Source organism: Melozone crissalis, unplaced genomic scaffold (assembly GCF_028551555.1).
Source record: "Melozone crissalis strain CALT ecotype California unplaced genomic scaffold, PUWL_Pcris_2 ptg000088l_1, whole genome shotgun sequence".
NCBI classification, from domain to species: Eukaryota; Metazoa; Chordata; class Aves; order Passeriformes; family Passerellidae; genus Melozone; species Melozone crissalis.
Genome location: NW_026535865.1, coordinates 3,428,151 through 3,455,269, shown reverse-complemented (window position 1 = coordinate 3,455,269; position 27,119 = coordinate 3,428,151). Strand labels below are relative to the sequence as shown.

The window sequence follows — 27,119 nt, the reverse complement described above, 5'->3', positions numbered from 1 at the left end:
CAAAGATTTCCCTCTAATCTATAACCCTCCCTTTTAATTTTTAATTCTTACAGAATTTAGGGGTTTTTCTTCTCCATTGTTTCTTTCATCTTTCAATGTCTAATTTAATTTAATCAGCAAACCTAAATTTTATTTGTAAAAGCAAATATCTCTTTTTCCATTCATCAATCAGTGGAATCCTTCCCATTGTTTCTTTTATCTCCCAGTGCTGGTTTATCTACCAGCAGCCCCACAGCTTGTTTGGAAAGACAAATCTGCCATTACTCTCAATCAGAAGTTCCCTTTTTATCCTGGTTTTTGTCCTTTTTGTGAAAAAATGCATATTTTATGTTTGGCTTTTCACAAATATTGAAATGAATACTATATGTGTTATGTTAGTAATGTAAGTAATGCTGTATTAATTCTCTTAAGTGGTAAATATCGTTTTAGGTTATAACAAAATGTTAAAATAGAAACGATGCTATGTAGGATACTTTTTTTTAAAGAAAGGACTCTCATCAAAATAGCAGCCACAGGACACCTAAATCTTTCAGAGAAAAATAATTTATTGCTCCATTATCAGAAGAAATGAACTTCTTCCCACCTCACTCAGCCCTGAAGATTCAGAGGAAGAAGGTGAGGATGACCAGACAGAATCCTGTGTTTGAATGGAATTTATGCATCATGTATGAGGTGTATGAATATGCAACAGGTTATTGTTTTTAAGGGTTAATCCTTTATTAACGTGGGTCCCTTTTTGGTTTTTTTTTTTTTTTCCCCAGAAAGAAATACCCAGACTGTCCATAACTCTTTGTTTCTATTGTCTCATATTGTCCTAATCCAATTGGTCCAAATTATTATTACTCTTTCTATATTGCTATTTTTATAACCATTTTATTATCATTAAACTTTAAACATTTCAAAAAAACAAGCAATTGACGTTTTGGTTTCTTTTTGGATCCTTCATTTGCATGAAGGTTTAAGGCTCTTGATTTGCCCATTACAGTTCTGTCTGGGTAGTTCTCTTTAATTAAATGTATAATGGTACACTGAATTCCTTATTTTTTATAACTACTCTTTCCCAAAATCCTGGACAACACAAGCTGCACTCCCATCCAGCCCTGGAACAGCAAGAAGTGTTTGTGCAGAACTTCTCCTCTTGGACAATGCCCAAACATTTCCCACTTCCTCTGCCCACTGGGACGCAGTTGCCAGACTGAGCTCCTAAAGTGGCAACTGGCAGTGGGCAGCAGTGACTCAGATTTTCGGGAATTACAAAACTCAGCTTCTCCCTGGTGGAAATCATTCCCTCAGACTCCATTTTAAATAGGAAAGGCTCTGAGTTGCATAAAAATGCCTCCCAAGGAGGGGAAGCAGGTGTTCACAGGGGTCTTAGGATGAGGGAAGAGACAAGGATCTGACTCCATGCTTCAGAAGGCTTGATTTATAATTTTATTATATATAATATAATATAATATAATATAATATAATATAATATAATATAATATAATATAATATAATATAATATAATATAATATATCATTATGTACATTACAGATCATATATTACATATGTATTATATATTATATACTATATACTATATACTATGTACTATGTACTATATTTTTATATATAATACATTGTATATATTTTATATACTATATAATTATATAGTATTTATTATGTCATATATATTTATTATATATTATATTATACAATACATATAATATATAATATATAATATATAATATATAATATATTATATATTACATAGTATGTAGTATATAGGATGTAGTATATAGGATATATGAAATATTATATTAAATTTAAATTCTTAAAATATTTTCTATATTATGATATATATTAAAAGTTTCATTAAATTTATTATTTTATTATATTTATTGTATTAAAAATATTAAATGCATAAATTTAATATACTAAATGTTTAGTATATTCTTCTATACTAAAAGAATAGAAGAGAGAATTTCATCAGAAGGCTAGCTAAGAATAGAAAAAGAAAGGATGATTAACAAAGGTTTGTGGCTCAGAGTCCAAGCCAGCTGGATTGTGATTGGCCATTAATCAGAAACAACCACATGAGACCAATCACAGATGCCCCTGTTGCATTCCACAGCAGTAGATAACCATTGTTTCCATTTTGTTCCTGAGGCCTCAGCTTCTCAGGAAGAAAAAATCCTAAGGAAAATGATTTTCCATAAAATGTGTCAGTGACAGGAAGCAGAGCAGGATCTCCTGCAGGGAGGTGAAGCTGCTCTTTGGGCAGGGAGGGCTCCGCTCAGTTTTTGCAGTTTCTCCTTGCAGAGTAGTAGGAGCTGCAGCCTCTGGAAGGAATCCATGAGAACTGCAGAGGGGCTGAAATTTAAGGTTGAACTCGGTGATCTTGGAGATCTTTTCCAACCTTAATTATTCTAAGATTAGTCAGCATGTAAGGACACAGTGCTGAGTTTTACCTACAACACCTTTCAAGGTGTGTTGGACCTCAGGCATTTTTGAGATGAAGGATGTAACATGGGCCTGGATTTTCACTAAAAGACAACAAATTAAACCCACTCTCTCTCACTGGAAGGTTTGGAATTCCTGTGGGCTGGAGTGTAAAGCGACACAAGAATTTCCTTTAACTCCTGCAGTGTTGCTGAGAGCTGATGAATTATTCCAGGGCTTTGTGCTGAGCCTGGTCCCTGTGGGACAGCAGGACAGACACAATTCCCACCCCAGGGAGCTCTTTCCTCTCCGACTGGCGCAGGCCCCACCAGGGATCACTTTGCACTCAGCCCAGTCCCAAAGAAAGCTGAGACAGAGCCATTCCCCTTCCTAATTTTAGCTCTCCCTCTTGTACCACTTTATCACATGACTCTGTAAGGCCATGAAAGTTTACATAATTTTGGGGAGAAATTATATCAGTTCTGAAGTGATTTTAATCTCATATGATAAAACACACCTTTATATTTGTTGTATAAAAATATAATTTATTTATATTCCCTTTATTTGGGAAATTCCCCCTTATTTATATTTAAAAATACAGATTTATTTATTTTCCCTTTATTTGGGAAATTCCCTTTATTTATATACTAAAAAATACAGATGTATTATATTCCCTTTATTTAAGGGATTCCTTTTATTTATATAAAAAATACAGATTTATTTATACTCCCTTTATTTGGGGAATTCCCTTTATTTATATTTAAAAATACAGATTTTTTATATTGCCTTTATTTGGGAAATTCCCTTCATGTATATAAAAATATAGATTTATTTATATTCCCTTTATTTAGGAGATTCCCGTTGTTTATATAAAAATATATTTATATAGTTATGTTGGCATTTATTTGTATATATATTCCCTTTGTTTGTATATATTCTAAATACTTATATTTAGAATATATAAATATATATAATAATAAATAAGGATATATTTATTATATTTATATTAAAATACAGATTTATTTATATTCCCTTTATTTGGGAAATTCCCCCTTATTTATATTTAAAAATATAGATTTATTTATATTCCCTTGATCTAAGGGATTCCCTTTATTTATATAAAAATATATTTATATTTATATTTACATTTATTTTTATATATTCCCTTTATTTATATATTATAATATATTCTGTATTATATTTCTAGATATCTATATTATATTTCTATATTATTCTATATTCTATATTGAATATATAGTAATATATGAATATCATATATTTATATATTATTATATATTATATATTTTTTAAATTTTGCATGTATGAAAAGTATCCATGAACATAATATTGTGTATCATTGAACAGGCTGCTGGGTGAGAGCTCTCATGCATGAATGTGCTCAATTTATTTTTATTTGCTTTGTCTTCTTAAATTATCTGAATTTTCCCCAGCTGGCTGTTTGATTTAATTCAGTGAATGCATCACTTGAAAGGTGTCACACAGATTTTTCTGGAAAAGTGGGAATCTCTCTTGTAAAAGGCACAGCAGGGGAAGCAGTGGAGGAATTTCAGCCTCCACTGTGTATGAAAAGCCTCCCTGGGAGCAGAGTTGCCTTTTATTAAGGCTCTTTCTCACTGCTGAGCTGGCCAAGAGCAGTGAGGGGGTTTGAAATCAGCTGCAGGCTTTGCTGCAGCAAGGTGTAAGAAATGTGTTTTTCTGGATCAATGCTGCTGGGCTGTGTTCTGTAACCAAGCAATCCAAAATGGCTCAATCCGGAGTTTTCATGTTCTTTTTTTAACCATAGAATCCCAGATTGGTTTGGGCTGGGAGGGACCTTAAAACTCATCCGATGTGTGGGAACCCAGGACATCCCCTGGCTGTTCTGAGCAGCCAAGACCCTGCCAGGGGGCTCAGAGACCCTGGCACAGAGCCCAAAACACCTGTGGGTTTGATTATGACCCCTGGAGCAAATTACCAACCTTACATGAAGATCAGCAAGCCACAACAGTTTAAGCAGAATATTAGTGAAGTTATCACGGGGTGAAAAAGTAGATTTTGGGGTTTTTGGTATGGGGGTTCAGGAGGCAACATGGAGGGAACTGGGTGTGTCCAGCCTTTCTCCTTCTTCTTCTTGGCCTCCATCTTCTGCTGTGATGGCGGCACAAGTTGGGAATGGCAAATATCAATAATGGCCAGAGCAACAAGCTCCAGTGGTGTCGGAATTCAGGAAGGGAATTCAGGACATCCCTCTGGCTGTCCTGGACTGCCCAAACCCCTGCCAGGGGGCTCAGAGACCCTGGCACAGAGCCCAAAACACCTGTGGGTTTGATTATCACCAACCTTATATGAAGATCAGCAAGCCACGACAGTTTAAGCAGAATATTAGCGAAGTTATCACGGGGTGAAAAAGTAGATTTTGGGGTTTTTGGTATGGGGGTTCAGGGGGCAAGATGGAGGGAACTGGGTGTGTCCAGCCTTTCTCCTTCTTCTTCTTCTTGGCCTCCATCTTCTGCTGTGATGGTGGCACTTTTAGATTGGTTTAGAGTAGAAGCTCACTGTCTAACATAGGTGATAGGAATTGGGAAGGAGTTGTAAACATTGTACAGGTAGTTTTTAGTTATAGTTTTATGAGGGTCCCCAGGATGAGGTGAAAGATGAGAATTGACTCCAAGTTCTCAGAAGGCTGATTATTCTATTCTATTCTATTCTATTCTATTCTATTCTATTCTATTCTATTCTATTCTATTCCTAGACTAAAGAGACAGGAGACATCAGAAGGCTTAAACAAGAATGAATAATAAAAACTTGTGACTGAGCAGAGTCCCAACACAGCTGGACTGGGATTGGTTATTAATTAAAGACAATTCACATGCTGGGTAAACAATTCTCCAAATCACATTCCAGAGGAGCAAATAATGGAGAAGATGAGGCTTCTCATCTTGCCAAGAGAGGAAATCCTGGTGAAGGGACTTTCATAAAATATCATGGTGACACTCATAGATTTTCCATCTCCTCAGAAGTCAAATACTGCTGCACCAATTTCCTAGAATCTTTGAATAAAATGTATTTGTAAGATTGAGTTGTCTGGATTTCAAGGCTGAGGTGGCTTGATTGAGGTGGATCATCACCTTCAAACTCCTGGACATGAGGGTTATAGAATCTTTTCATTTCTGTATTCAACTGGAAAAAAGAGCCATGTAAAAATTCCACTGGATATATTTCAGGGGTAATTTATTCCTAATTAGACTAATTTGCACAGAATTTCTACCATAAAAGAGGCTATTAAAACATGAGGGATCATTCTGTGGCAGTGTATAGGCTTGAAATGTTGCAGCTGCAGTCATGAGGTTCCTTGTCCTGAAAGACCAAGTTGTTCACTGGGTCATCCATGGTCCAAAATCCCCAGGTTTTTCACAGGAGAAACCCTTAGCAAGAGATTTTTAATATTTCAGTGTCTCTTGCAGAGTTCTGGCAATTAGAGTTGCATGTCCTCGTTCACACTGGAATGGGATTATCTTTAAGGTCCTTTCCAACCCAAGCCATTCTGTTATTCCCTGATGTTCAGACTCATCTAAAAATCCAACTTAATTTTCCCCATATCCCTGTTTTTACATTAGTGGTGACTCCACACTGCTGAGGTTTGCTCAGTAACCAGGCAAAAACTACAAATCCCCCTTGCAGAGAAGCAGAAATGGAAATGCCATAGCAACCAGCAGGGACAGAGCAGGGTGGCACTGCAGGCTGGCACCAGCTCCCTGCTTCTGTCTGCAACCCTCTGCTCATTCCTAAACCCTGAGAGCTGCCCAGCCCTGCTCAGTGCACTTTGGTGACAGCCATGAAGAGAAATCTTCATGATTTCTCATTATTTTAATGATTTCTCATTATCTTCATGATTTCTCATGAAATAATCTTCATGATTTCTCATTTTCTTCATAATCTCTCTCCAGCTCATTTCACTTTGCACACCACAGAAATGCAGCAGCTCTGGCTGCTCTCACAGGCTCACCAGAGCCAGGTCCTAAAATGTTTTTCTGTCTCTGCCCTCTCAGGGATGAGGATAATCCACACAGAAATGTTGGCCAGGGCTCCTGGGACAGACCTAGCTGCTGCAGGATCTGTCCCTACCCTGTGCTCATCCCACTCTGTGGATTTCTCGGGGTTGTGTGTAGGATCCTATCTCTCCTCAAAGGTAGGATCATTCCTGGGGCAGATACAGCCCAAAAAATATTTCTAATTATCCACCTGTTATGAATGGTGGATAATTAACCCCATAAACACAATAAACAGGAAGGAAGAATTGATTGTGTTCTTCTGAGGAAGAACAGACAATCCTGTGCCCCTCATCCACAGGAAGATGATGTGAGGATTGTTCTTTGGGATGCAAATCCTGGATAATGAACCTGCCTCTGCCAGAAATCAAATTCCAGATGTGCAGACTGTGATCCATGGCAGCAGAAGCAGCACAGGTTCCTTTTTCAAACCCTCCCACACACCTCAGCTATCACATAAAAGAGGGGCTCACAAAATGAGGGATTTTCTCTGCAAGAAACACAAAAATAAATTTGGAGGAGAAAAGCCCTCTCCTCAAAGCTAGCATCATTCCTGGGGCAGATACAGCCCAAAAATATTTCTAATTATCCACCTGTTATGAATGAGATGCAAGAAACACAATGAACAGGAAGGAAGAATTTATTGTGTTAATCTGAGGATCACAGTCAAGCACATGGCAACCAAGAGGCAGGAGCAGCAGTTTGCCACAGCACAGGATGATTTGGTCCTTGCAGATCCACAGGTCCACCCACACCACCAGATCCCTGATTTCCTTGGAAATCACAGTCCCTGTGCCCCTCATCCACAGGAAGATGATGTGGGGATTGTTCTTTGGGATGCAAATCCTGGATAATGAACCTGGCTCTGCCAGAAATCAAATTCCAGATGTGCAGACTGTGATCTCTCATTTGATAGCTGTGATCTAGCCTCACCTCAGCTACCAAATAAGAGAGAGGCTCACAAAATGAGGGATTTTCTCTGCAAGAAACACAGAAATAAATTAGGAGGAGAAAAGCCCTGTTTGTGTAGGACCCAGCTCGCAGACAAAGGCAGGAGGAAGGTGCTGTGCCTTTGTGCTGGCCATGCCCCGGCCCCATTGGCAGCTGCTTCCACAAATGAGGGGAAAGTGGGTCACTCAGTCGTCAGGACAACAGCAGCACACACTGACCTAGATATGGTGCAGGAACCTAATCGTGCTCCTGGCACAGACCACGGGCTTCACACAGCACCAGGGGAAACACAGCACAGAAACAAGCTCCAAAATGGCATTTTCCTCTCTGTTTCACAGCGATGGCACTTGGTGCTGGTGGCAGCCTCCTGGGATGGCTTCTCTACAGGATCCTGCTCCAGCAGAGCCACCCCTGACACTGCAGGAGGGCTGAGCCACAATTCCAATGGGACTGCCACCAACACCCTGACCCACAGGGTGTCAGGTTGGGTTCTGTCAGTGTTGTTCTAGTTTACTGCATTATTTATCTTTTAATTTTCTTCCCTAATAAAGAATTGTTATTCCTGCTCCCATATTTTTGCCTGAGAGTCCCTTAATTTAAAATTGATAGCAATTTGGAGGGAGGGGGTGTGGCGGTGTTTGCAGGGGTCTCAGGATGAAGGAAGAGATGAGAGTCATGACTCCATGTTTCAGAAGGCTGATTTATTATTTTATGATATATATTAACAGAAAATGATGTATAAAACTATACTAAAAGAATAGAAGGATTTCATCAGAAGGCTAGAAAAGGAATGACAAAATTTGTGACTGCTCACAGCCTCGACACAGGTGGCTGTCAGTGGTCATCAAGTAAAGACAATTTCACATGCTGGGGAAACAATTCTCCAAATCACACTCCAAAGCAGCAAAACATGGAGAAGCTGAAGCTTCTCAGAAGAAAAGATCCTAATGAGAGGATTTTTCAGAAAATATGTCTGTCACACACATCTTTTATGAAAAAATCCTTTCCTTAGGATTTTTCCTCCTGAGAAGCTGGGAGACCTCAGGAACAAAATGCAAACATTGATTATCTGCTGCTGTGGAATGCAACAGGTGCATCTGGGATTGGTCTCACGTGGTTGTTTCTAATTAATGGCCAAGCACAGTCAGCTGGCTCAGACAGAGTCTGAGCCACAAGCCTTTGTTATCATTCTTTCTTTTTCTATTCTTAGCCAGCCTTCTGATGAAATCCTTTCTTCTATTCTTTTAATATAGTTTTAATATAATATATATCATAAAATAATAAATCAGCCTTCTGAAACATGGAGTCAGATCCTCATCTCTTCCCTCATCCTCAGACCCCTGTGAACACGGTCACACATGTCTGAGACAAGGGGGTTTACATTTTCCATTTCAGGGGAGGCTCCTGCCTTCCTGAGCAGAAACCTGACAACTTTCCAAACCAAGGCAGTCCCCCAGAGGGATTCAGTCCTTCAGGGGATGCCTTTGGAAGGTCACAGAGCTCCTGCCTGGCAGCAGCAGCCAGTGGAGCCCAGGGTCCCCTGGAGCTCTGTCAGCAGCAACTTGAGCTGAGCTATTCTGAGGCACCAGGAGCTGAGTGTCAATGGTTAATCGACATCCAGCCCCCAGGGTTCCCAAGAGAACACCCAAATCCTGACTAACTGACAGGCACAAGCTTTTCCCAGCACCCAGAGCTGCTTTGGGAGCAGCCTTACAGCTGGATTCACCTCCCAGGTGCTGGTGCTGAGAAAACTGCTCTGACAGAAAACAAAACTCACAGGAGTTATTTATCTGCAGCTGGTTCTGGCTCATGTCACAAACCAGGGAAGAGGATGAGACTTCTTCAGTTAATAACAGTAATAAAAAACAGAAATTGGGCCAGCTCAGGAGAATTGAGGAGGAAAAAAGGGAAAAAAAAAAAGAAAAAAAAAAAGAAAGAAAAAAAAAGTGGTGTAGGAGGTTGGATCAATGCTGATTTTCTTTCATCTGACAACACAAGGGTATCTCTGAGCTACTCCTTTCCACAGATGGAATAAAGGATTTTACTCTGTCCAACCAGGCTCTTTCCTGTACAGCTATGAGTGCTTCGTAACCTAGGAGCTGTATTTGGTCCCACCACCCTTCCAGCATCACTCCTGTAAAAATCTGTATTTATTATCTCTATTCTTAAGCACCGAAAACTCTAAAACATCTCCATTTCAACCTATTATTTACCAGCACAACAATCTAATGCCATTTTCAGCCCACATCTCTCCTGAAAGGTCTTTGCAGTGCCTGCTTCTCCAAAGATGATAAATACTTGTAAGCTGGGTCAACGAATCAATCCATCACAGTCTGGGATGTGGAAAGCAGTAACTGTGAAAGAAAAAGTCTGTATTAATTTAATCCTTCCTGTATGAAGGGAAACGGGTCACAGGGCAGCAGTTAGGGCAAGTATCAGAACAGGGGATGGAATATCAAATCCAGAGGCAGAAAAACATGCTGGATTCAAATACCAGCAGCAAGTTTAAAGGCAAAGCAAGAAAGGCTTCTGCACTTCTCTATGATGCAAATCATGGGTAATGCTTTAAGGAAAAACAAACCACATGGCTTATTTTATCCCCTCTCCTCCTTGCTCTTCACATCACTCAGATTTACTGAGTTCAAATTGCCTGCTGACAGGGATGGCCGGGGAAGTGACACATTTTAAGCTCACATTTATCCTGATTTATTCTGCTGCCCCAGAGCAACGCTTGAGCTCAGGGCACACCAGTGAGGGGCTCCTCGGGCTCTTCCAAACCCCCCCATGATTCTCCCAAATCCCCTCACGGCCCTTCCAACCCCGGCTCCTCCAGCCCCTGGGGCTTCTCCAGCCCTCGTTCCTCAAGCTCCCCTCAGGCTCCACCAGCCCTCCCGGCCTTCCCCAGCCACCCCTGGGCCCCTCCAGCCCCATCTGTGCCCCTCCAACACCCCCCGGCTCCCTCAGCCCCGCAGCGCCAGACGCGGCTCCTCCAGCCCCGGCAGTTCCAGTTCTCAGCCGGCGGCTCCTGCAGACTCCGTGGGATTCCGCAGCCCCCTCAGGCTCCCGCAGCCCCCGGGGCTCCTCCGCGGGCGATATTCGCCCTCGGTCCCGCCGCTCCCTCAGGCGCTCCCTGAGGCGCCGCTCCCGCCCCGGCGCTCGAACGGCCGGAAGCCGCACAGGGGGCGTGGTCTGTCACAAATGAGGGCGTGGCCTGCTGGACAGGGGCGTGGCTACACAGTGTGGGCGGTAAGGAGGTGTGGTTTACCACGGGGCGTGGCCAATCAGAGGGCGGAGACGCGGAGGGGGCATGGCCCGTGCCGTGCGCGCTGACGCAGCGGCCGCGCGCGCCGCCGGGGCCGCGCTCGCCCGCCCGAACCCAACATGGCGGCGGGGGGCGGCGGCGGCGGCCGCGGGGCCGGCGGGGGCAGCGCCCCGCGCTGGGGCGGCGGCGGCGGCCGGGCCGCGCCGCACGAGAAGCTGCCGGTGCACGTGAGTGCGGGGGCCGCCCCGGGGCCGCCATCGCCCCTTCCCCACCCTCCCCGCCCCCGCGAATGGCCGCTCCGAGCCCCCCCGGGACGGCTCCGCCCGCCCCCGCCGTGACCTGCCCTGTGCCGGCCGCGGTGCCGAACTCGTCCCCCGGGGCTTGTCCCTCATCCGCCGGTATCGGGGGGTGTCCCGGGGACTTGTCCTCATCGCGCCGGGGGCTTCCCCGCCCTCCTCCGCTGCTTCCGTGGGGTCCCCTGGGGCCGCATCCTTTCCCCCCGGTACCGTGTCGTGTTCCCCCGGTACCGTGAGGGCTCCCCGGGCCTGTTCCCCCCTCCCCTGGGCCGTGCCGCTCTCCCTGGCCCTGCTGTTCTCACTGGTACCGCGGTCATCCTCCCCCGGGACCTGTTCCCGGCTCCCCATACCGTGCCGTGACACCCCCGAGCCCGGGCGGCCACCGGGGCCTCACCGGCACCGTGTGCCCTTCCCGGGGCTCTCCCGGGGCCGGTTCCCCTGCCTGGGCTCACCGTGTTCTCCCCCCACAGGTGGAGGATGCCCTTTCCTACCTGGACCAGGTGAAGATTCGCTTTGGCAGCGACCCCGCCACCTACAACGGCTTCCTGGAGATCATGAAGGAGTTCAAGAGCCAGAGGTAAAGCCGAGGTCCTGCAGCCCTGGGTGCTCTGGGAGCTCCTCAGCCTTTCCTAGACCCCCAGAACATCCTGAGCTGGGAGGGACTCTCAGGGATCAAATCCAGCCACCCCAAGAACCCCACCCTGAGCACCCCTGGGGGCTCCTGGAGCTCTGGCAGCCTTGGCACCATTCCCTGGGCAGCCTGGGCAGTGCCCAGCACCCCTCGGGGGGCAGAACCTTGCCCTGAGCTCCATGCCAAGGCCTGGCACAGCTCCAGCCCTTCCCCCAGGTCTCAGCCTTTGTGGGGTCTGTGCAGAGCCCCCCAGCTTTACCCCATCATTCCCCCTGTGCCCTGTCCCACAGTGTTGCAGTCCTGGAAGTATTTCTGGAGTATTTCTGCCCATCCCATCATTTTCCAGAGGTGAAATCCACAGGAGAAAGCAAAATCTGCTTTTTCTTTCCACTCTGAAGCACAGATCTGGGAAATAAATGAGGCAGTCTGAGCAGAACCTGTGATCTGCCAGCCCTGGAGGTGCTGTCTGTCTGTCTGTCCTGCCCCTTTGCCAAGCTGCACACTCATCTCTCCTCTCCATGGATAACATTCCCAGGGTGAAGCTGCAGTAGTCATTCCCTCTAATCAGGCTAATTTTTTTAAAAAGAATTGCATCTTTAATTTACCAGATACTTCACATTTCTCTTGGCATTTTGTGGACTTGTGTTTCTGATTTGGATAAAAGTAACAAACCCCTCTCAGTGCTCATTCCCTCCAGTTGAACTAATTTTTTTTTAAAGAATTGCATCCTTAATTTACCAGATACTTCCCATTCTTCTTGGCATTTTCTGGGCTTAATTTGTGTTTCTGATTTGGATAAAAAAGTAACAAACCCCTCTCAATTTTAGCATTGACACACCTGGAGTCATCCGACGTGTTTCTCAGCTTTTCCATGAGCATCCTGACCTCATTGTAGGATTCAATGCATTTCTCCCTCTGGGCTACAGGATAGAAATTCCAAAGAACGGGAAATTAAGTATACAGTCACCTTTGAATAGTCAGGTATGTCACAGAGCTCTTATTCTCTAAATAAACTCTTCTGTGTGTCACTGGACATGTCTGCACAGTTTAGGCTGTGCAGAATTATGTGGAGTGCACGTTGCTGATGCTTTTCAAACCTGGGATAATGGGTGTAGTATAAATTTAAATGTTTATTCAAAGAATCATATAGTGGAAGGGGCCTTAAAGATCACCTAGTTCTAATCCCTGATTTATTCTCAAACCAGGTAGTTTGACTTACACAGGAATGATGATTCTGCATGGAAACACCAAATATTTCAGTTGTATTTGGAAACTGAAATTTAACAATATCAAGCCAATTACTGAAATTGTGATTGGCTTGATATTGTTAAATTTATTCCCAATATGGGTTGTGGGTAGTGGCAAATTTCAAGGGGTGATCCTGGAAGAATTGCACTTCCAGTCTTCCACTGAGAAACCAGGAAATTTGTTTAGGAAGCAGGCAAAAGAACTGTGAAATCATTGAGTTGTTTATGTTGGGAAAGGTCTTTAAGATCATGGAGTCCCCATCAGGTTCTCTTGGTGTGAAACACTTGCCAGGATACGGATGGGTGTTGCCCCTGCTTGTTTTTTGTTATATTGTGTGGTTGTGGAGCTGAAATAGAGCCATAAACTGAATTCTACTGATAAACTTGTGGTTTAACTCCAGCTAGCAGCAGTAACTACCTTTTAAATCTCAGCTCCCTCAGATCTCTGTGTTGTTTAGGAATTAACACCTGTAAGGGTGTTATGTTTAATATAGCCCTTAAAACTGGCAGCTCCTCTGCAGTAACCAGTGGGAGCAGAACCTGGAGGGGTGTTTGGTACAGCCTCAAATCAGGTGGTTCCTACACCAGGGAGAACTTCAGGCATTATTTTAACAGGTGGAGTTAATAAACCTGGCAGGGAAATTGATTGGTGACTGAAGTAATTTCTCTTCCTTCTTCACGTGACAGTATTTCTTAGCTGGACACCTTGCCAGCACTGCTGCTGGCTTGTTGTTGGGCTGATCCCTGATCTTTTTCCAACCCATCTCGTGTGTCCTGTGCCCCCAGGTGCCCCCAGAGCCTGTTCCCAGTGCACTCCCTGGCAGTGGGCTGGTGTTGCACTACTCCCAGGAGAACTCCCACAACCACAGCGACTGCTCCGAGGAGTTCCGGCAGCAGCTTCCCTACAAAGAAGATAAATCCCAAATCCCCTTGGAATCTGATTCTGTGGAGTTCAATAATGCCATCAGTTATGTGAATAAGATCAAAACACGTTTCCTTGACCATCCAGAGATTTACAGATCTTTTCTAGAAATTCTTCACACTTACCAGGTAAAAAGTCTCCTGTGTTGGAGGCAGTGGGTTGGCACTGGAGCTGTTGGAGTTGTGGTTGTCGAATTTAATCTCTGCCTGTTGAACAGACTTAGAGTTCCCAAGCACTTTTCTTCATAGATATTGACAGGAAATGACAAAAAATGTGAAAACTGTGGGGTGTAAAGAGGTTGTAGCCAGACCTATCTTTACTCACCTTCAGCTGATTTTATGATCCTGTGTGTGAAAAGAGGCCCTGTAAGAACGTGGAGCTGCCTCAGAATCCTTTCAAATTCTGTGGCATTCATGTTTTTGTCTCGGGGTGAATTCTCTGGCAGAGTGAGGGATCTTTTGGCTCTGTTGAACATCTGTGTGTATCTTTTCAGAAGGAGCAGCTGAACACCAAGGGCCGACCCTTCCGGGGCATGTCAGAGGAGGAAGTGTTCACTGAAGTGGCCAATCTGTTCCGGGGACAGGAGGATCTGCTCTCAGAGTTTGGACAGTTCCTCCCAGAGGCAAAAAGGTCTTTGGTATGTGCTGAGAGCAGGGCAGGATATTGAATGCTCTTTCTGCATGTAGAATATGAAAAACATGGAAAATCATTCAGCCAGTAATGAACGTTGCTCCTCTTCATTGTTTGGATTTTCTCAGAACAGGTGACTTAACCACATGCTCTGTGTCCTGTTAGGGCTCTTTATTTGAGAGGAGAATGTTGAAATCATTATTTATTTACTTCAGTTCACAGGAAATGGACCATGTGAAGTGAACAGTGTCCAGAAAACTGAGCATGAGAAGAATCTGGAGCACAGCAAGAAGCGATCCAGGCCGCTGCTGCTGCGTCCTGTTTCTGGCCCAGCAAAGGTATTTTCCAGCAAGTAAAAACTCATAAAAACCTCATATTAATTGTGCTTACTAATTACTGAGATAAAGGTGTAATGAGCAGTGTCTTTTATGTAGGTGTAAAACAGAATTTTGAGTTATTTTAATTGCTGTAGAAAAAGGGAATTTTTAATGCATGCTTAAATGTGTGTGGTAACATGTTTGATACTAAATATCACAATCTTCTGTGCTAAGTATTGGCCCTGGAAAGGAACGATTTATTACTTCTATGCAGGATCTGAAGTGATTCTCTTTTTTTGTTGTTTCTTATTAGCTGGGAAGCATTTGACAGAGATTGCTGTGAGGATGTGACACAGCAATGCCAGATCACTGCTGGGGAAATACAGGGAAATAGAGGGAAATACACGGTCTCAGCCTTTGCAGGGAGCTGTTCTGTGTCAACAGAGTGGAATTTGATGGCATTTGAGTCACAACATTTTAAATATAACTGCTTGTTCTTTTAACAGAAGAAAATGAAGCTGCGAGGTACCAAAGATCTGTCAGTCGCAACAGTGGGGAAATATGGGACACTGCAAGAGTTTTCCTTCTTTGACAAGGTCAGTATTTGTCCTTTTCTCACTTTCTCTGGACTTACCTTCAGCTTTTTACATGGTTGTTAATTTGTTGGTTTTCTGTACAATTTATATGTCAACACTTAAACATTCCCTGACTTTTCAGATATAGAAAAACCAACAAAAATTAAAATAAGTGGGTTTGGAAGATGAATAGACTGATAATGAATAATTTTCTCAATACAAGTGGCATTCAGGGGCTGTGATCATCTCTCCAAACTGCTGCAGGTGCGCAGGGTGCTCAAGAGTCAGGAGGTCTATGAAAATTTTCTCCGTTGCATTGCTCTCTTCAACCAGGAGTTGGTCTCTGGCTCTGAGTTGCTCCAGCTTGTTACACCCTTTTTAGGGTAAGTTACTAACTTACCTCTCTGCCCTTTACTTTGTAGATACTACTCTGTTATTTTTTGGGCACATTGTGAATGTTTTGGATTTAATTTAGAAGTATCTCCTGGGTAGCAGGCAAAAAAAATGAAGTTTAATCCAAAACGAGGAGGAATAAAATCTGAACCTTTAAATTTATCTATACAGCTCTTAATGAGTATTGTGAAGAGGATATTTTCTTCTGTCTGTTCACACTCCCCATTTAATATCTCAAAGTGTAATAAAGGTATAAACATGAAATCTGAGAACAGGGCTGTGAGAAGGATAAACAGCTCCAGCTCTGCTCTGAGCCTCCTGAGCTGCTTGGCTCGCAGAGAAGAGGGAGAATCAAATGGCAAGGATCAGTTTCTCCTCAGGCACTTAAGGGGGAGTGTTTGTGTGGTGAAGGGAAATAATTTTCCTACCTTAAGTAAAAAAAAAACAAACCCTAGAGCAATTCAGAGAGAATGATAACAGAGGTGAGATGTTGGAGAAAGATTTCTCCCTGCACTGCTGAGTTTGTTGAGATATTTCTGCCTCCCTTTTATTAACCACCCTAAAACTGTCACACTGAAATAACAAAATACTTGTGTTTTTGAAGGAAATTCCCAGAACTCTTTGCACAGTTCAAGTCCTTCCTTGGGGTGAAAGAACTTTCCTTTGCTTCTCCTCTGAGCGACCGCTCCGGGGACGGAATGAGCCGGGAAATCGATTACGCCTCCTGCAAACGCATCGGATCCAGTTACAGAGCTCTCCCAAAAACCTACCAGCAGCCAAAGTGCAGTGGGAGAACAGCCATTTGCAAGGAGGTACTCTGGGATCAGGCTCTTCAATCCCTGAACACACACAAAAATCAGAGTGGGGTGGTTTGTGCCACAGCTGCTGCATGCGGAGTCCCCTTTTTGGTGCTAATTCAATTTATTCAGCCAATTTATTGAAATAATACCCACATTTCACTCATTTTATCTAAACCTTTCTCAAATCACATCTCTAATACCTTTTGAGTCTGTGTGCAGACAGAAATTTATTCCTGTAGACAAAAAAGAATATTGAATCTGCTTGTCTTCATAGTTGAAGATAAGATGAGGCTCGTTTGTGGATTTCTATCCTGGAATTAATTTTCTACCAGTGGGCCAGTTTGGCCTTTGGGAACAATTTTTCACAGGAAGAGCCCTGTGAGGCAGTTCCTGAGGTGCCATTCCTGCTGTTGTGGGGAGCTCTGTCTCCTTTATTTACAGCTGCTGATCACAGTTTGTGAGGTGATAGTGAAGGTGTTGAGTTTTCTGAATAGAGCCCTACAGTTCCACACAGACCTCAAATCTGGGGAGCAGTGACCTGGGAATTAGGCCTGGAATATCCTACAGAACCTCAGGAAAGACTTGTGGAAAATACAAGAGAGAAAACCTCATGAGACCAGCTCTGGGCTCGCAAGGCTCAATGTCATGCCTCTGCACTGTTGCAGGTGTTAAATGATACCTGGGTTTCGTTTCCATCCTGGTCTGAAGATTCCACTTTTGTCAGCTCCAAGAAGACTCCATATGAGGAGCAGCTGCACCGCTGCGAGGACGAGCGCTTTGAGGTACCTCTGCTGCTGAGCCCCCTCTCTGCTCCCTCAGAAAGTAAAACCTCTGGATTTTACTGAATTAATTAATGGCCAATTCCTGAAAGTTCTGTTGGTGTTTGTTGGTTTGAGGTGGAGTTTGGTGTGGAGTCTAATAGTTCTTCCTAGGCTTGAATCCAGTTCTTCCTAGGCTTGAAAGTTCTGTTGGTGTTTCTTGGTTTGAGATGGAGTTTGATGTGCTGTGCTTGGAGTCTAATAGTTCTTCCTAGGCATGAATCCAGTTCTAAATTGCATGTGACCTTTGGGAGAGCTGGCAGAGGTTTGTTTTCCAGTAAAAACCTTCTTCTGCTTCCTGGCTCCACCCTGTGGGCTGGAACACCTTCCACAAACCTGATCTGCTGCTGCTGCTCTCCATGTTCCTGCTCTGCCTGTTCTGACACTGATTTTTGGCAACTCTCAACAGCTGGATGTTGTCCTGGAGACCAATTTAGCCACAATCCGTGTGCTGGAGAGTGTGCAGAAGAAACTGTCCCGCCTGAGCCAGGAGGACCAGGAGAAATTTCGCCTGGATGATTGTTTGGGAGGAACCTCAGAGGTGATCCAGCGCCGGGCCATCTACCGCATCTACGGCGACAAAGCGCCTGAGATCATCGAGAGTCTGAAGAAAAACCCGGTTACTGCTGTCCCTGTGGTTCTTAAGAGGTAATTCCCATTGTGTTGGGTTCTTTAAGAAGATGAAAAAGGATTTTTAAACAATAAAATGTGAGGAATAGCCTCAAGCTTCGCTTCTGGTTGGACATCAGGAGGAATTTCTTCATGGAAGTGTTTCTAAACATTGGAAGGGAGGTGGTGGAGTCCCCATCCCTGAAGCTGTTCAAAAACCAACTGGACATGGCACTTGGTGCTCTGGTCTGGTTGACAAAGAAGTGATTGACCAAAGGTTGGACTTGATGATTTCAGAGGTCTTCTCCAACCTAAATGGTTTTGTGATTCTCTAGGTGTTGTTTCAACTCATCATCACTGCTGGTGCTTTCTCAAATGTATTTATTGCTTCCAGAAATCAATTCTGGTTTTCCACTGGAAACTTCTTGCTGCATTAAAATGTTTTGGGTGTGTTTCTGTGTCTGTCTGTCTGAACTGACGCTGTTCATTTATGCAGGTTGAAAGCAAAAGAGGAAGAATGGAGGGAGGCCCAGCAGGGCTTCAACAAGATTTGGAGGGAGCAGTATGAGAAGGCCTATTTGAAATCCCTGGACCACCAGGCTGTCAACTTCAAGCAGAATGACACCAAAGCTCTGCGCTCCAAGAGCTTGCTGAATGAAATTGAGAGTGTTTATGATGAGGTGGGTGTGACAGGGAATGAGCCCTCCTCCATTTCCTGCCTTGCTGGTGTGACCCAGATGTGTCCATAACATCTGGGACTGTGTGGAAGTGGTTGGAAATTGGGTTAAAACCAGCTGTGCCAAGCACAGGCTTATTCCTCCTGGCAGGAATGGCTCTTGAGCATGGATTGGAGGGATCTTTATGTGTTTGTCTCTTGATTACAGCACCAGGAGCAGCATTCAGAGGGGAGGAGTTCATCCACAAACGAGCCTCATCTTATCTTCATCTATGAAGACAAGCAGATTTTGGAAGATGCAGCATCTCTTATCAGCTATTATGTGAAAAGGCAGCCCACCATCCAAAAGGAGGATCAGGCAACCATCAGGCAGATTGTGCATCACTTCATACCTGAGCTGTTCTTCTCTCAGCCACCTGAACACAACATTTCTGAGGAATCAACAGATGAGGACAGGGAAAACCACCAGGGGCAGAACCTGGATACTCCTGAGCTGAGGAAAAAACACGTGCCTGGGCCTCCAAGCAGTCCTTTGGAGACCAAAGCCACCTTCTGTGATGTGACAGCTGCTGAGCCCCACAACACCCTGGATGATGTTTACAGCCTCTTCTTTGTCAATAATAATTGGTATTTCTTCCTACGCCTTCACCAGACTCTGTGCTCCAGGCTCCTCAAGATTTATCGCCAGGCCCAGAAGCAGCTCCTGGAATATAGGACTGAGAAAGAGAGAGAGAAGCTCCTCTGTGAAGGGAGGAAAGAAAAAACCAATGATCCAGCCATGGAGCTAAGACTCAAACAACCAAGTAAGAATAATGCAGGGCTTAGTTCATTCATAATGCTCTGGGTGCTCCATTGTGTTTGTCTGAGTCACCAGGGCCAGCAATGTGAGGGGTGTGGAGGTGCAATCCTCTGCTGTGTTGGTGATTTGTGGGCACAGCTCCTTCAGCAGGGCACTCAGGGTGTCACAGGCTGCTTCACAGAGATTTCCTGAGCACTGTGATCAGCTGCTCTCAGGTACCTCACTGTAGGAATCCGTTCCTTTGATTTACAATGTAAACAGCCCCACAAAGAAATAGTTATTGCCCAGGGCACTCCTGGAAATGCGTGAGGGAAACTGTCCCAGCCTGTCAGGGCAGCTGGCAGGGATCTGCCTGTCTGTAATGTCACTCTCCTGTCTGTAATGTCACTCTCCTGTCTGTCATGTCTCTCCCTGCCCTGGGTTTTGTGGTTCTTGAGCAGTGCTGCTGTGGTGGTGTTCTCAGGAGTCCCAGGATGAGGGAAGAGATGAGGATCTGACTCCATGTTTCAGAAGGCTGATTTATTATTTTATGATACATATTCTATTAAAGCTATACTAAAAGAATAGAAGAAAGGATTTCATCAGGAGGCAAGCAAGGAATAGAAAGGAATGGAATGATAATAAAATCTTGTGACTGATCAGAGAGTCCAAGACAGCTGGACTGTGATCGGCCATTAATTAGAAACAACCACATGAGACCAATCAAAGATGCACCTGTTGCATTCCACAGCAGCAGATAATTATTGTTTATATTTCATTTCTGAGGCCTCTCAGCTTCTCAGGAGAAAAAGATCCTAGCAAAAGGATTTTTCATAAAATATGTCCATGCCATGCTGCTTCTTGCACTGCTTGACTTCACTCTGCCTGTTCTGTGTGTGGAATGAACTCCCTTTCCCCATGCCAGGTGAGGTGGAGCTGGAGGAGTACTACCCAGCCTTCCTGGACATGGTGAGGAGCCTTCTGGATGGGAACATTGACCCCACTCAGTACGAGGACACCCTGAGGGAGATGTTCACCATTCACGCCTACATCGGCTTCACCATGGACAAGCTGGTGCAGAACATTGTGCGCCAGGTGAGCCTGGGCTGGGCTGGGCATCTCCCCTCACACACTGCCAGCCTTCTCCCAGTGCCCTGCAGAGCAACGGGCACTGAGCTCAGAGCAAATCCAGAGAAAAGTTAAATCTGACAGGGAAATGCCCCAGCAGAAGATTAGGGAGAGAATTTGGCTTCTATACAAAACCGTCTTAGGGGGATTTATTCTTTCTGGCCTTTCCCAAATTTTTTAGTTCCGGTCTTTTCAAAATTCTGCCATGCTCAAAATACATCTATTGTTCTGATTTTTTAAAGATTTTCTAAGGTTTTTTTAAGATTTTCTAAGTTTTCTGATGTTTACATTCTCGTAACAAACTTTCTCACACACTTTCTGAAATAATTTACTGTTTTGCATTCTTTATAGAAGAAGAAAAATTTGATAGACTGTTAATTTGTCCAGTGTCATTGGAGAGGTGGCACTTTCACCCTCCAATCCACTGTCACTTTTGGAAAACTGTAAATGTTAAAATCAGAAAATAACTTTCCTTTTTTCACCTTGAGAGCAGCACTCGTGTTTTGTGTCCTATAGTGACAAACATGTAAGGCAACACAAAAAATGTCAGATCCTTACTCAAATCTTTCTTCCAGCTGTAGATTTATAGTTAAGGCACATCAGCCCCTCACTCTCCTCTCTTCCTTTTATTGCAAAGTCATGAAAAAGAGGATGAAATATGGAAAGTCTTTGCAGTTTGCTGCTTCAGCTGAGTGTGATGCCATGCTGAATTTCACACTCCTTTATGACACACTGGAGTTAACTCTTGGCCCAGGTTTGCTGACTGAATTCCCCCTTTTTTAATGGAAGCTTCACCATCTAGTGAGCGATGACATCTGCCTGAAGGTGGTGGAGCTCTACCTGAACGAGAGGAAGCGAGGAGCTGCTGGGGGGAATCTGTCATCCCGCTGTGTCCGGGCAGCAAAGGAGACCAGCTACCAGTGGAAGGCTGAACGGTGCATGGCTGATGAGAACTGCTTCAAGGTGAGACCTTGCTGCCAGGGAACTTCACAAAATCACTGAAAACCTTCAGGAAATCTCCCAGGTGAAACGTCAAGTTTCACCCAACGAGAAGTTGGGTTAGAAGCTCCAAGGTGAGAGAGTGAGCAATGTGGAGAGAAGGCACCAAAATCAGAGCACAGGCACTGAGGGGACATTGTGGCTCTGCTGCTTCTCTCCTAGCTTCTTTTTGTTGTCCAAATCACTTGTGAATATGCAGCATTTTATTGTGAACCCCTGTGGCAAATATTTTCTGTAACTTTATCCCAGGTCATGTTTCTCCAGAGGAAAGGACAGGTGATCATGACCATTGAGCTGCTGGATACAGAAGAAACACAAACAGAAGATCCTGTGGAGGTCCAGGTAACACCACAGTGACCATGGAGTCTGGGTACCACAGACCAGATGTCTTAAAATGAGGAAAACTCATTTCCCTGCTTAATTGTTCAAACTGTGAGGCTTTGCCAGGAGGATAAGTTTGCCTGGGAGGTGGGCAGATGATGTGTGGGGCTGTGGCCATTGACAGAAATGGTGCTTTAGCAAAAGAGTAGCAACCTAAATCAGCCTCAGAATAATCAGCTTGGAAATAAACAGGTTCTTTGCAGTGATGTTTGTCCTGATGAAACGAAATCTCACTGGAATTGTCTCCCTTGTGTAGCACCTGGCAAACTACATGGAGCAGTACGTTGGGGTGGAAGGAGCTCCCAACAACCAGAACGATGGCTTCCTCCTGAAACCGGTCTTTCTGCAAAGGTGAGCTGCTCCCTGCCCTGAGCCACACCTGCAGCAGCTGCTGCTGCCTCCTCCCTGCCCCTGTGCCAGGGGTTTGGGTGCTGTGCCAGCCCTGGGGGAATGCACTCACCTCTGAGGGGCTGCTCCAGGCCAGTGAGCTGCATGGGAATGCTGACAGAGAGATTTATGATCACTGCACTGAGGTTTGTTCATGGAACTGTGTTTGGAATGGAGCAGGGTGCACTCAGGATGCAATTCTGGGTCTACTTTGTTCCCATTTCAGTACGTATTTGTCAGAGGATACAGAGGAAGCTCCCAGAGAGAGCCTGAAATACAAAACGTGCAAATACAAGTCCCATACTTGTGCTGTGAGCCCTGTCAGCCAAGGAGGGCACTCCAGCAGGTGTGACACATGCTTTGTCATCCTTGTTTTGCTGCAGGAACCTGAAGAAGTTTCGCAAGTGGCAGTGCAAGCAGGTGAGGGCCCTGCGCAGCGAGGTCAAGAGCTCCTGGAAGCGCCTGATCGGGGTGGAGAGCGCCTGCAACGTCGACTGCCGCTTCAAACTCAACACCCACAAGATGATGTTCATCATGAACTCTGAGGATTACATGTACAGGAGGGGAGCTCTCTGCAGAGCCAAGCAGGTACATCCATCTCCTTTTTGCTCCCACTGCAGCCCAGGTGGTGGCAGAGGTTGGGGGTGTGATGGTGGTCACAGGGGTCTTAGGATGAGGGAAGAGATGTGGATCTGACTCCATGTTACAGAAGGCTTCATTTATTATTTTATGATATATGTTACATTAAAACTACACCAAAAGAATGGAAGGAAAAGTTTCATCTCAGAAGGCTAGCTAAGCTAAGAATAGAAAAGAAGGAATGATTACAAAGTCAGCTGCCTCAGACTCTCTGTCCGAGTCAGCTCTGCTGTGATTGACCATAGATTAGAAACAACCACATGAGACCAATCCCAGATGCACCTGTTGCATTCCACAGCAGCAGATAATCATTGTTTACGTTTTGTTCCTGAGGCCTCTCAGCTTCTCAGGAGGAAAAAATCTTAAGGAAAGGATTTTCATAAAAAGATGTCTCCAACTGGGGGGTGGGAGGCAAAATGTAGGTAGCAATAATTCTGATTCTGCAATACCAATTGCAGGAATTGTGGCTGAATTCTTGGAAGCTGCCCCCAAAATTTACAGCTCTGTGTTGGGTGTAACACAAAAGAGAGCTGGTAAATGCTCTGTACTTTGGATTAGTTTAGCAGCCTTTTCTTTACATGCAAATTCTAAGTGGGAGTGGCAGCCATTAGGAAATAGGGGTGGTTAAACGGTCTGTGGTTTCCTGTTTCCGTTTGTGCTGTTCCCAAAGCATTGCACACCTCAGGTAGAGCTCAGGGCTTTGGCTCCAAAGCATTGCACACCTCAGGCAGAGCTCAGGGCTTTGCCTTTCCCTCTCAGTGATCTTTACTGCCCTGCTCCTCCCAGGTCCAGCCCGTGGTGCTGCTGAAGCACCACCAGCAGTTCGAGGAGTGGCACAACCGGTGGCTGGAGGAGAACGTGTCCATGGAGGCCGTGGATGTGGTTCAAGACTGGCTCATGGGGGACGAGGATGAGGAGATGGTGCCCTGCAAAACCACCTGTGAGACAGTGAATGTCCATGGGGTGCCAGTGAACAGATACAGAGTGCAGTACAGCCGCCGTCCTGCTTCACCCTGAGCACCCAGAGATGCAGAGCTCTGCTGGTGAAGCACATTTACCATGAGAATAGTGGTGGGAATGCAATGTATGTATTAATGATATTTATCCAAACAGCATTTTACTTTGGATTATCATGTATTTTCCATATGGCATAGACTTGTCTCCTTGCAGTGTAATCCTCCAGCCATCATGAAGAGACTTTGAAAAGTTTTTATGGGAAGGGGGCTCTTGGCATTGCCACACACTTTTGAGCAGTTTCCTGGCTTTAGGCCTCTGCTGACCAGCTCAGTGAGGGGGTGAACTACCACTGGTGGCTTTGTTGGAGAGGCGGAGCTGGGCTGGTGTTTGAGCAGATGCTGGCAGCTGCTTCCACTTCCAAGGGTTTGATATTCCCTATCTTCCTGACTTTGTGCTGTCTTGGAGCCTGTAGAACTCTTCACTGGGGCTTTGTTATCCCTGTGACCCAACAAGGCAACAAATGACTCTTGTTCCTGGTGCTCTGGTGAGAAAAATGCCAAAACTGACACGGGGATGGCCAGCACTCAAGGCTCTGACTCTCCTTCATCAACCAAGTGTTCAGGAGCATGAACTGAGGGAAGAACCCTGAGCTGTGGATCTGGGATGGGAGTGATGCTCAGCCAGAGATCCTCCAGCTGAAATCCAGAAATCCACTGCTTTGGGAGCTGAGGAGCTGCTGCAGACTCTGCCTTCCAGAATATCCATGGGGAGGAGCGTCCATTGCGAGGTCTGGCCTGGTTTTTGGGTTTGTGTTTTGCATGTTGGAGGGCAGCTCCGGAGCTGGGCGTTTCCCTGCCCTGCCCCCGGCGCTCGGGGCTGCAGCACATCGGTGCCATCGGCAGATGGAGCTCCCGGAGCACGACTGGGAGCTGAGATCCAGCCCACGGGCTCTGCTGTTCCTGCTGGGTCAGCACAGGCGCTGGGTTTGCAGGGACACACGGGAATCTGCGAGGAGCAGAGGGAGATCCAGCCCCAACCATCCTAGACGAGCATCCATACTGCTATTGAAGCTTTTTTTGCCATGAAGCCTAACACAGCCTGCCCTGATCCCTGCAGAACACTACATCTGACTTAATCTAGTGAGAAATCAAGGAAATTTACTGGTGTTTGTCCTGCAGCCCCACTGTGACTTCTTCACTCCTGTTTTTCAGTGGCCGAGGGCAAGCACGCTGTCTGTGGAGTGTATTACAAAATCAACATTTTTGAGGCATACCCAGCCTCCTTTCAGCTTTGCTTCCAACTTTTCCCTGGCTTTTGGGGCAATAACCCCCCTCCCTACCCCTGAAACTTTCTGTGGCTTTGATTTTTAGGTTATGATTTCTGCCAGACCTAAGGAGCAGCCTGTAGGATTTGTCCTGGGTTATTTCCACTGTACGACATTTGGTTTCGCAATTGTCTCACTTGACAGTAGAAAAATTGGCCTTTGGGGTATGTTTAATAGAAAACTGTCCCAAGTCTTTGTCTTTTTTTGCAAAATAATCTGTGGGAGGGGAGGAGGGAGGCCACTCTCTGGCATTCGTGGCCACTTGCACAACCACTGCCAGCAGAGACTTTGCAAGAGCCCCTGTTCTCCTGGGCTGGGTTTCTGCTAAACTTTGGTTCCTGAAATGATCTGAAGGTTCTTCCCCTGCCCTCCTTGCAGTGATAAGAGACCACAAGGCTCTGCAAGGGCTGGGGGAAGCAGGGGGACAAACCCAGTGCCAAGCACAGTGTCCCCCTTTCCCTTCCAGCCAACTCACCAAAACACACCTCAGCCCTGCTCACCTCTCTGCTGTCTCCCAGTGGAGATGACAATTGTGCCAAATTTTATGGTTTTATGATACAGAAAACTGTTTACTAGAAAATAGGTGGCAACTTGTGGCTTAAAATGCATTTGATTCCAGGTGTCCCAAGGTGGGCAGCACACCTGGGCACCGTCCTGTTCCATCACCCATTCTAAGTGTACTTCAGGTATTTTTAAGCATCCTTATTTTGTAAACCTTAATTTATAATCTGAACTGATTAAGCAAGACTTTTGCCCTTTTACAGTGCTATTGTCTCAAAGCTGAGAGTAGCAAAGGATGTGAAGGGAATATCAGGCAGGTTTGAGAGGGGCTTGTTCATGTCTGAGGGTTTCAGCTGTGTCACTGCACGACCTTGAGTCAAGAGTTTGTTCTTCCATTTGTTTGAAGGATTCTTTGCTTTTGGGCTTGTAATTGCTTTGCCAGCTCCTTGAATGTAGTTTTTTTTATATTTATTTGCACATTCAAGTAAAATAAAATATTGATTTTAAAAGTCTGCAGCTGTCACTGTTTTATATTTTATTCCAACTAATTTAAACTTTGTGACAACCCCCAGAATTGATTGTTTTTTGCCTGAAAGTGGATTTTAAATGGGAGAAGAATGCAATGGAAAGGTTGAAGGCTGCAGGGTGTGCTGATGCAGCTGTGTGTCAGCAAATGCTGTGTGAGGGTGTGAGCGGTGCACTGCTGATGGAAAAGGGAAATAAATTCCCTGTAAGCAGAGATCCCACGCAGGAGTTGGGGCTGCACTCACCAAAACCCCTCCTGCAGCAGGAGCCCAGGGGGTGGCACAGTTGCTCCACCAGAGAGCTCTCAAAGCAAACATTGGAAGAGCTGCAGCTGTGCCAGGCCTTGGCATGGAGCTCAGGGCAAGGTTCTGCCCCCCGAGGCTGCTGGGCACTGCCCAGGCTGCCCAGGGAATGGTGCCAAGGCTGCCAGAGCTGCAGGAGACCTTGGGCACAGAATTCACAGAATCACTGGGTTGGGAGAGACCTTCAAGATCATCGAGTCCAACCCAGCCCCAACCCCTCAACTGAACCCTGGCACCCAGTGCCACATCCAGGCTTTGTTAAACACACCCAGGGATGGGGACTGCACCACCTCCCTGGGCAGCCATTGCAGAACTTTATCACTTTTCTGTAAAAAACCTTTTCCTAATATCCAACCTATATTTTTTTTCCTAATATCCTAATTAGGTTTTTCCTAATATCCTACCTATAGGATAGGATCTTGCCAACTTCCTAATATCCAACCTATATTTTTTTTCCTGATATCCAACCTGTATTTCCCTTGGCACAGCTTGAGGCTGTGTGCTCTGGTTCTGTCAGCGCTGCTGCAGAAAGAGCCCAGCCCCAGCTGAGCACAGGCACCTTTCAGGAGCTGCAGAGAGTGATGGGGGCACCCCTGAGTCT

At 45.1% G+C, this 27,119-nt stretch overlaps 1 protein-coding gene across 1 annotated transcript; it reads left to right on the top strand.

The window, feature by feature from the left end:
* The first annotated feature begins 10,802 nt into the window (after positions 1–10,802).
* SIN3B (SIN3 transcription regulator family member B) lies at positions 10,803–26,203 on the top strand. Its single transcript, XM_054291172.1, has 19 exons — positions 10,803–10,910; positions 11,450–11,556; positions 12,438–12,591; positions 13,644–13,907; positions 14,273–14,416; positions 14,625–14,747; positions 15,233–15,322; positions 15,566–15,684; positions 16,299–16,506; positions 17,160–17,276; positions 17,722–17,960; positions 18,418–18,601; positions 18,806–19,400; positions 20,301–20,470; positions 21,293–21,466; positions 21,752–21,844; positions 22,140–22,234; positions 22,654–22,858; positions 23,696–26,203. Exons 1-19 carry the CDS (start codon positions 10,803–10,805, stop codon positions 23,924–23,926), a joined length of 3,420 nt encoding a protein of 1,139 aa, XP_054147147.1. The 3' UTR covers positions 23,927–26,203.
* Positions 26,204–27,119: the final 916 nt, after the last annotated feature.

Coding starts and splice junctions, on each gene's coding strand:
- SIN3B (XM_054291172.1), top strand. CDS start 10,803: ATGGCGGCGGGGGGCGGCGGCGGCGGCCGCGGGGCCGGCGGGGGCAGC. Junction 17,961..18,417: donor GTCCCTGTGGTTCTTAAGAG/GTAATTCCCATT, acceptor TCATTTATGCAG/GTTGAAAGCAAAAGAGGAAG. Junction 20,471..21,292: donor TGCAGAACATTGTGCGCCAG/GTGAGCCTGGGC, acceptor TTTTAATGGAAG/CTTCACCATCTAGTGAGCGA.